At 40.7% G+C, this 9,883-nt stretch overlaps 2 protein-coding genes across 2 annotated transcripts; both read right to left on the minus strand.

Annotated features, from left to right (window-relative positions):
* Nucleotides 1-3,161: 3,161 nt before the first annotated feature.
* On the minus strand, nt 3,162-5,180 carry LOC131245219 (uncharacterized). Its single transcript, XM_058244526.1, has 2 exons — nt 4,794-5,180; nt 3,162-4,024 (listed from the first exon to the last, which is right to left on the minus strand). Exons 1-2 carry the CDS (start codon nt 4,859-4,861, stop codon nt 3,541-3,543), a joined length of 552 nt encoding a protein of 183 aa, XP_058100509.1. The 5' UTR covers nt 4,862-5,180; the 3' UTR covers nt 3,162-3,540.
* Nucleotides 5,131-8,089, minus strand: LOC131246895 (uncharacterized). The gene is made up of 3 exons (XM_058247362.1): nt 7,854-8,089; nt 6,148-6,214; nt 5,131-5,730 (listed from the first exon to the last, which is right to left on the minus strand). The coding sequence occupies exons 1-3, from the start codon at nt 7,928-7,930 to the stop codon at nt 5,131-5,133; spliced, it is 744 nt and encodes a 247-aa protein (XP_058103345.1). The 5' UTR covers nt 7,931-8,089.
* Nucleotides 8,090-9,883: the final 1,794 nt, after the last annotated feature.

The raw sequence follows: 9,883 nt of genomic DNA on the forward strand, positions 1-9,883 counted from the left end.
AGCCTCACCGAAAGCCCTGACCGTGGGGCCCACCTTGCTATATATTTTGTCAATCCATGCCGTTCATTCATTTTTCCAGCTCCTTTTAGGGGTTGATTCCAAAATGAAGCATATCCAAATCTCAGGTGGACCACACCATAGGAAACAGTGGTGATTGAACGCTCACCATTAAAAACTCCCTGGGGCCCACCGAAATGTCCACCTTAATGTTTATTTTCCATCCAACCTGTTTATAAGGTCCCACAGAGCTGGATGAAAGATAAAAACAAATATCAGCTTTATCCAAAACTTGTGTGGCCCTTTATAAGTTTTTAATGTGCAAAGGCACAAAAATCAGACGTTTCTGCGTCTCTAATCAATAAAATTTCTGGCCAATAAACCATCAATGTGGTGGCCCACTAATTCAACAGTCTTGATCGCCAAAATTGGTTTTGTTTTTTTTTGCCTCGTGAACGCCCTAGAGTAGGACCTGCCCCTCTGGAAATTTCTTCCACGGAGAGAAAATGATAGGACCCGGCCAAAACGTGTAGTAATCTAAATTTTAGTACATGCATGGAAAACCAGACCGTTCATGTCATGGGCCTCGTGGTGGATGCAGTGTAGGCTGAAATCACACTGATCATTTGATCTTTAATACCTGATTTTTCCCATTGAATTTGGACCGTTGGTCATTTTCTTTTAAAGTCCATTTGGTGATTACCCGTTGGACGGTTGAGATCATTCCATCAGTCCGGTTTTCCGGCTATGCCCCAAATATTTGAAGGCTCCAGATTGAAATGGTCGAATGTATTGTGCTATATTTATGGTGGATGGATTGCCACAATTCGAGTGCGTTGTAATTGATGCGCATTGTAGTTCAAGTGGGTAATTTGGTTCCGTGATCTGATGATCCCCCACCGTTGATTCCCTATGCCTAAACAATGTTCCAGATCGGAAGATCCTGGCCACCGGCCTTTGCCCTTTTTTAAGGTGAACGTGCACTAACGTTGCATTTCTCTTCTTAGCCACTTCCTTGCAGACCACGAATTGAATGGTTAGAATCATCCAAGCTAGAAGATTTTCAATGAATCATGGCCCACTATCAACTTGCTCATCTCCACCATATACTGTTGTACAAATACACCGCATATTGGATCTGGGCCGCTCATTAGTCCGATTGCCCCATAGATTTGTTATGGACCGTAAACCAGGCTGATTAGACAATCTTAACCATTTGATTTTAGCATTCAACTTTTGGCCGCCGATATCATCCGTCTGTGGTTCCCCATTGCGAAACCGCCTAAAAATCATGATACTTCCCAGTATTATCCGATATTTCACAAAATATGTATGGTGGAAATATTAATAGTAGCGGTATTTTGTAAATATTGCAATTATAAACTCCAAATATTCCAAAGTTAGTTCATTTCTAAAATTTAGAAAAAATAAATAAATAAATTCATTTCTTTGAAAATATTTCCTTTTATTTCCTTCTTAAGCTGATTTCAATCATTCCTTTTTTATTGTTTTGGGAGGAAAACAAATTTGGATGAAAAAACCGAGTGAGGAGGGTGGGTGGGCTCGAAAAGAAATTAGGGATTTTTTTTAAAAAAAAATTATTTAAAGAATTAATAATTTTTTTCCCTTAAATTACATGGAATCAATAAAACAAAAAAGATAATCTGTAATTTTGTATGCTCAACCATAAAATTTAACCTCCCATTTGTGAATTTAGGAAAAATGACAGAACTTGGAAACATTTCAAAAGTTTCCCCATTTCACCAAATTAATTTGCAATTAGAGTATATATATATATATATATATATATATATATATATATATATATATATATATATATATATATAATAAATCATATTAACATAAAATCCTTTTTCCATGGCTTTTAGAATTTTTTAAAAAAGAAATTCTTCCCTAATTAAAAAATATTAAAAAATTAAAAATGATTTAAAAAATCAGTCAACCAAATGTTATTTAGCCTTAATATTTATATGTTTACCGGCGCTACTTGATCTTAATATCAATTATATTTTAATTTTTAAATTAAAATAAAAATTACAAAAATTAACCAACAACACCAATTTAACTTGCAATTAGAGTGGGGAAAAAGTAATATTAGAGAGTTTATCCCGGCTAAGGAGTTTTGCGAGCTAATTATAGAAGAAAGATGCACCCTGCTTGGTTTATGGAAGGCTTATTTAGAATACAAACGTTTAATCAAGAGGGACCTCTTGATTAGTTGGGTCTAAGGATTTGTATAACTTCTATCTTAAAAATTTCACAGACCATTGTCTGTTGAAATTACTGTATTCATCCATGGGTGTGATGTTCCGATCGTCGCTAGCTAGCGCCACTTGTACGTAAGGATTATATTATCCCTACTTATTTTTTATGAAATAGGAGAAGCTCATTAAATTATAAGAAACTAATCTTCACCTCGATGACTCCAAATAGTTGACGGAGTCTTTTTATGTTAGGTTGTAAAGGAAAATTGAGTAACCAGACTCTCATTATATTATGAATGGGGAATAGATGAGGTTCTAATCTATGGGTTGGTGGAACTTAAAAAAATAAATCTTTCAATTAAAAAATATTGGGCATGCGCTCGTTGTCCATGGTTGAAGACCATGATTCTCGCCCTTGTCCTCATTCACATATTGTTCAAAACTAGACTTGCACTCATCTTCGGAAGAAGCAACTGAATGGTAATAAAGAAGATTATTTAGCTCAGAGCATGAGGTCCATGAACATCAGTAGTAGGAGGGACAATTCTAGTTTTGTGCTGCAGTACAAATATGGATCATATGATTATCGACGAATGACTCCAATAGCTACAATACACATATTCAACTACAAACAAGAGTAGGATCCTTACTTTAAAACAGGTGTACCGAGGGCACATCACAAGCATATTTTTACTTTTACTTTAAAATGTATAGGTTGTGTTTGTGTACATGTCTTTAATTATTTTTAATACAGTCGCATCATCTCCGTTTGGCCTTGCATAGTTTAAAACCCTACATAAAGAAAACTTATTATGTATACTTGTTTTTTTAATAATTGTTTGAGTTATATGTAATGCCGACTTTTTAAAAATGTGCAGTGTTTCTCAGTGTTTTCGAAAAACATGGATGCATGTGATATTTCTCATGCAATACCTAATATGTTGCCATATCCCGACAGTGCGAAACATGCGCTATTATCGATACTGAAAACAGTGCATTTACATACATCACAAATCACATATGTACACAAAATACATTAGGCTCAGCCCATGTACCGAAAAGGTTGATTGATACAGTGCTCTGCATTGGCCCCGACGATGGTTGGACCAAACCAAAAAATGCGCCAAACTGGAAGATACCAGCCTTTCAATCTTTGGCCTTTCTTTCAATTGAACATGGACCATTGCTGCATTTCCCATTAGCATCTATCTGTAGGCCATTGATAGAACGGTTGGGATTGTCATGGTCCACCTGCTATGGGTCCCACCAATCAACTGGATCACTCAACCTTGAACCCCACTTGCAAAAGTGAAGCAATCTAGAAGGCTGGCAGCAACCACCCCATGGTCCATCCCAAGAAAAGCCCAGCACCAACTAGGCTCATCCCTACCACAATAGCCACAGCATACTTACCAATGTCATATTTCTGCCGGCCCACCCTTCTCCGTGTCACCTTATCTGCACCCTTCCTCAACTGTTTCGCCTTCTTCGACGACATCCATGGCAAGAACGGCGAGAATGTGATCCGACGGCCTTTGGCCTTTGGCTGGAGAAGGGTCTCCAGCTGCAACACTAGCAGCCACTGCTTGCACACGAAGAGATGATACGCTTGCCGGAAGAAGAGTTTGATGATGTGTTCCTTCTCAGTGTAGGCCTGCTGGGCCACCCTTTCAGCTTCCCTGGCCCGCGTTTGGGAATGGCGAAGTGCTTCCATCAGCTGAGCCTCCTTGCTAGGATCGGTCTTGGACAACCGACTCATTTGGGTTGGACCCTTGATGGCATCATCGGAGCCATTGGTGTTGCTGCGAACGATCATAGAACACGAGAATGAAATGGTAGAAAGGCGTAATTGAGAGATGGAGAGTGGACAATTGGAACCTTCCATCTTGTGGGCTCTATTGGAGATGGACCATGATCGAATAATTCTGAACTGTTGAAAATTTGAAGATCAACCATTAGAAGTTCTCTTTACAATGGTCCCCATTAATGGTCAGATATTGATTCAAGTTGAACTATACCATGTCCACTATAACCCAACATGATGGGTGGTTAAGAGAGTCTGCCCACCTGCATGTGGGCCCGGAGGGATTCAGAACTGACTTGAAATTAACAGATTGTCAGGGCAGTTACAATACCAGGTGTGGGGTGACAGCTCCAAATTATCAAAACTGTAGCTAACAACCTAAAATATGTACCATGGAAGTGGTACTTCCCACCATGAATATCAGCTGGCACTAAAATAAGGCTGGTCTTCTCATCAGGCGGGTGAGCCAACAGTCTGGCTCAACATACCAGTGCAATCCACCTACTGTGTGGATCAGCCTGAGTTTCGAGAAGGGTGATATTCATGGTGGGGCCTACCATTTCAATGGCAGCGATGTCTTGCATAAGTGGCACATTGGGAGAAAAGATGGTATGGTACCAGAAGTTGTGGTACTGAGTGAATAAAAGAAAAGAAAACCTCCATTCATGCATGTTGATTCCACTTCATGCTTACTATTTGGCATTTTGAGCACCGAAATCATGCATGGAAAATTTTCATGCCCGACGTTCATGTGCATTAAGAAGTACCTGCAAAATCTTTTGGAATCATAGAACAAGCGGCCCACTTCATCAGAAGGCCGACATCTTCCATCCATGCTCCCAGAAGCAGGACCAGTATGTGTGCAATCAGAAAACTTGCAGAGGCCAGAACATATCTTCCAGTCTAAAGGCACTGATAGAATTGGATTGTGATCAAAGTTCTCAAGATATTCAAATGGGCCTTTTCAAAAATGCATAGCTGTGGGCTGTGGAAGATCACAGTTCTCAATCTGCTCTGTCGACTTAAGTGCAACCAAGGTGGCCAGCTCATTTTTATCAGCGGTCCACCACCATCGGTCGATCCAGTCACCTCCCATCGTATTCATCACCAAATGTAAAGAAGCTTTTTCAGGGGCATCTGAAATTGACCCATCAACAATCCGTATTGACCCACACACAACTTGGGCTTGAGCGGCTGCAGTGTCTGCTTGTTTACATCCCTCAACTCTTGCACTCTTGCATCAGAATCATGCTTCAAGCAAGGGGCCGACACCCTCCAATTCAACTCCAAAGATGAGCGACCGTTCTTTTTAAGACCAACATCATCATCTACAGATGTAAGTGGAGCCTGCTGAAGCTTAGAAGTGGGGTTTACTTCGCCATCTCTCAACCTTTCAATCTTGGCCTCCAAGGCATCTAGTCCTTCATATGTGAAATCCTTGTGATTGGGTTGTAACTGGAGCCACCATCTTGTGTCAGCCTGTAGATTTGAATTGCCAGGATTCCAGTTGATAGGCATGAGACTTGGGGCAGGCTGATCTGGCCTGCTTGCTGCATCATTATCAGATGCATCAGACTGCAGTTTAGATGATGATGACAGGCAGCAAGTTAGCTCCGGAGCTCTCTTAGCATCTTCTTGGACAAAGCAATGGCCGACCCTTGCTTCCGCAGCTGCCATCACCTTCTCATTATTCAATACATGTTGCTGAAGCAGACAATCTTTCAGACAAATGGGCGGAAACATTTAAAACAGGGCATCGTTTCTAACTAGTGTGAATGCAAACGAAATAGAAGAAATGTTGAATATTGAATAAGAAATTCAATCTTTATAAAACAAACTAAAATCCAACCATGGAATATTTAGATAAGAGATGGGTGATTTTGTAGAGCTTCACTAAGCCCACGTGTGTACAAGACGGCTTGTGTACACACCACACATCTCACTGTGGCTGACAGGTGCAATATCTGAGCCATCCATCAGGTGGGTCTGGCAATGTAGATGCTTTCATGAAAAAATAAATCTGGTGCGGACCATGAAGTTAGAAATAGTTGGGTGGCTAAAAATACTTCAGCCAACTCTTTTTTTCAGCTGTACATTTGTTTTGTATAACCCATGGCCCACCTGACGAGTGGACCGCCTTGATTCTTGAGTGAGAGCATCTCCATAGTGGTTTGTACATGAGAAGGAACTGCAGAACATTCAACAATTTTCATGAGAAGGAACTGCAAAACATTCAAGAATTTTCAATTCTAAAATTGGCCTCAGAGAGATAGAGATACTAAGAGAGAGAGAAAAACACTCATTGTTTGAAACAGAAATCCAAATTCCCTAACAAGGCATTCAAAAGCTCTATCTTTCCTGAAAAAGCTTTCCATTGATAGATAATCCACAGCCGTGTGTTTGGATACCATCCACGGAATGGACCCACTAGTTTAAACTGAAACTACAGCTCCAGGAAATCCCAAAATCCAATATAAAATCACTTAGAAAATATGATGAAGCCTCACTCAAGTTAGGAGCTTACAACATAACATTCACGACATTTGGGTCACAGGTTCAATCCCACATTATCCAAAAGCAAAGAGCTAGAACATGGTAAGCTGTTGCTCATTCACCATAACATGGCATGCATGGAAGCAGTTCAAAAATCACACTGATCTGATGATCTTAATCACCTGATTTCACCTGATGAATTTGGACTGCTGAACGTGTTCTTTCAACAGCCCAATCTATGGCATTTGACGGTTAGGATTATCTGGTAAGTGTGATTTATGGATATGCTCCATCCACGGTCTAGTTCCCAAATCAAAATACAACTTTACCATGAAAATCAAAGGAAAAATCATTAGAGACCAAATCATGGAAAATCACCAAAACCCATTGCGAAATCAGCAGCAAAACACTCAAACAGACCGACAGCCTCTCATAAATCACATAGGCAACACCATCCCCAATTCAAACACTATGCATGTCACCAGGAAAACAAGAAACCCAATTGAAGTTTCCCGCCATAATAATCACCAACCGAGTTTTGCCTCTGTTGTGACTCAGGATCCAGTGTATGTCACCGTCCACTGGGGCCCACATACTGAGTGGTCCAATTATCAGAACCATCCATTTTAAGAACTCTATGCTATACAGGCCACCATTGAACTGATTTCAACCATCACTATTGTAGATGAATTTAGAACAATGAAAAGAAGAACTTCAATAGCTCGCATTCAGCTTTAAAAATTAAAGGTTAGGATCCTTACTGAAGGGTGATTATGAAAGAATCACTTATTTATGATAGTAACTAGAATATGGTCGTTCAGACCATTCGACCATTTTAGCATGTGGGTCCCAATGGGTGATGAAAAGAACTTGATGGTTGAGTCGTTGACAGAGGGAAAACGAACTCATAATAACCATGATAGCCCCAAGGCCAATTCCAGTCCACCATAATCAGCAAGTAAAAAGAAACCAATCTCAAAGAAAGAGACAGTCCCACTTCTTAAAACCCCTCAAAATCACCACAGAAATCAAAACTCAATTCAAATTCCACCACAACCCCATAAATCTCAAAACCTAATTCAAAATTCACCACAGCCCCGGAAAAACCAAAACCGAACTCAAAATTTCACCATTACCACCCAACTTCCTCATTACATTTAAAAATTAAAAAAATAAAATAAAAAAAATCATCATAATCAGACCAAATAACAAAAACCCAATTCAAAAAATTCCCATACCCACCCAAAGAACCAAAACCAAGTTCAAAGATTCCCAAAAATCATATAATTTCCACCAACAGTCACCAAAAAAACTGCCAATGACAGAAACGATACCTGCGTAACAGAGTTATTGCGAAGAGAGAAATACGTTGTAGTTGAAATTCAGAGGTTATTATTAGATTAGATTGCATGGAACATCCAAACGCTTCCTACAATATATAGAATCTTACAGACGCAATTTCTCTCTTATCTTTTCGAATCCAAAGAATCTCTGACGGAGAGATCGGTGACGAGTGCCGACTCTTCCGCATCTATCCTTATGAGAATCGCTAATTCCAGGCGCCCCAACATTCAAGCGCCAAATACAAACGCAGCAGATGTGCGGTTATGGAATCTCCGCGTGGGATCTGGGACGTTCATAAGGCAGTTATGTACACGAAGAAATGGACGGCTACGAAAATGACAACATTGGTCGACCATCAACATGCATGTGCTGCTCACGTGATGAGTGGACCCGCCTGATTTCTTAGATGGGGCCCATTCATCATGGGGATACATTATCATGTCCCTTATCTCGTACGGGTCCGGGCCATCATGGCCCAAAACAAACAGACCCAAGCCCAGCCCGTGATGATTGTTCATGTCATGAGCTCAGGTCTGACCTGGGCTTCCTGCTTTTGTACACGATCTGAGCCGTTCATTAGGTGTCCACCATTTTGCATGATATATGGCAAAAATGCCCTTGAAATCCTAAACGGGTTGGGCCGGTCCAAGCTCAGTCTAGGATGACGGGCTCATAGACGTGGCCCGGTCCAAAGTGGGCTACGTCCAAAAGGCCAAGGGCCAGCCCAGCCCATTTACAGTTGGAATTTTGATACACGGTGGAGTATGATCCCGTCCATACTCATGAATTGAGTTACTGTACATGTGGTAGATAAGTCCTTCAATCCAACCCTTCCAAATTGTGGGCCGTACATTGAACGAGTGATTCTAAAAGTACAGTCGGTGTCCACCAATAGATGGCAATTTAAAGAAGTTCGATGGTCCAAATTCAACAAACACATGTCCATCAATATGGACGTTCTGGATTTGATGTAGGGAATTTTGAGGCACGTTCTTGCATGGTACAGAGGGTAAATCCAGTCCATTTATCAGGTAGGGCGCACTGTGAGGATGCTCTGGGGTAAAAGTCAGGCCGGTCCAATCAACTACACGTGTACATTTGAATGGGAACCATTGGCCTTTTGTTCTAACCGTCCATCTTGTTTACACACGTGTTCCACCTGATGAGTAGACCAGTCTGATTTTGAGAGCGCCCTACCTGATAAAGGGCCTCCATCCCTCACACCTGTGCAATGTCGCACGTGTTTCATGTGGGCACGGGCCTCCATCCGTTTTATAATACTGTAATTTGCATCTCCAGGGAATTATTTGATACTCTGGCAGTATACGACGCTTGATACGCAGGCACTCAGAAATTGAACATGTGGCATGCATTAACTCAAAATCAGACGGCCTAAATTGTGGAACCCACAGCAAATAAGTCACAGCCTCATGATAAGAATGGTTGAACGAAAGCTAACCTCTAATCCTCGGACGTTTTTTCTCCTGTAATAGGACCGTTGGAATTTGTCATTTCCACTGTCCAACTGAATGTCCACCAATCCGATAGTTGTATATACATCTAAACCAGGACCATCATTTGGCCAGTTCAATTTGAATTATTTGCGTGCCACGTGTACGAATTCTCTGGGCCCACCAATCCAATAATTGTATATACATCTAAACCGGGACCCATAATTGGGATGGTTCAGTTTTAATTACTCGTGTGCCACGTGCGAGAGATGTCGCAGCGCCTGCTTATCAACCATCACGCTCTGCGTGAGTAACAAAGTTTTCTTGAGGCATCGAATAGACATTGGGAATTTGATGAAATGCCCTATTTTGGCTGGTTTGTATGCCTTTGGCAATGGGAATCAAAGCAAGATGAAAAATAGCCATAAGGTTTGTGTTGATTAAGACCTCAGTTAAGAGATGATGTTGGACTCTTAATAGTTTTTTTTTAAAAAAAATTTAAAATATAAATGATATGGTACAAGGCATCTTTCGTCGTCGATTCATTACGTGTAGTAAATCTAATCCGT

The sequence above is a fragment of the Magnolia sinica genome, chromosome 5, assembly GCF_029962835.1.
Source record: "Magnolia sinica isolate HGM2019 chromosome 5, MsV1, whole genome shotgun sequence".
Classification (NCBI taxonomy): Eukaryota; Viridiplantae; Streptophyta; class Magnoliopsida; order Magnoliales; family Magnoliaceae; genus Magnolia; species Magnolia sinica.

What these genes read in the sequence shown, in the direction of transcription:
- LOC131245219 (XM_058244526.1), bottom strand. Translation starts at nt 4,861, where the DNA reads ATGGATGGAAGATGTCGGCCTTCTGATGAAGTGGGCCGCTTGTTCTAT. An exon ending in GATTCCAAAAGATTTTGCAG is followed by an intron (nt 4,025 to 4,793) that starts GTACTTCTTAAT and finishes GATCGTTCGCAG; the next exon opens with CAACACCAATGGCTCCGATG.
- LOC131246895 (XM_058247362.1), bottom strand. Translation starts at nt 7,930, where the DNA reads ATGCAATCTAATCTAATAATAACCTCTGAATTTCAACTACAACGTATT. An exon ending in GCAATAACTCTGTTACGCAG is followed by an intron (nt 6,215 to 7,853) that starts GTATCGTTTCTG and finishes AATGTTCTGCAG; the next exon opens with TTCCTTCTCATGTACAAACC. An exon ending in CAAGGCGGTCCACTCGTCAG is followed by an intron (nt 5,731 to 6,147) that starts GTGGGCCATGGG and finishes TGTCTGCTTCAG; the next exon opens with CAACATGTATTGAATAATGA.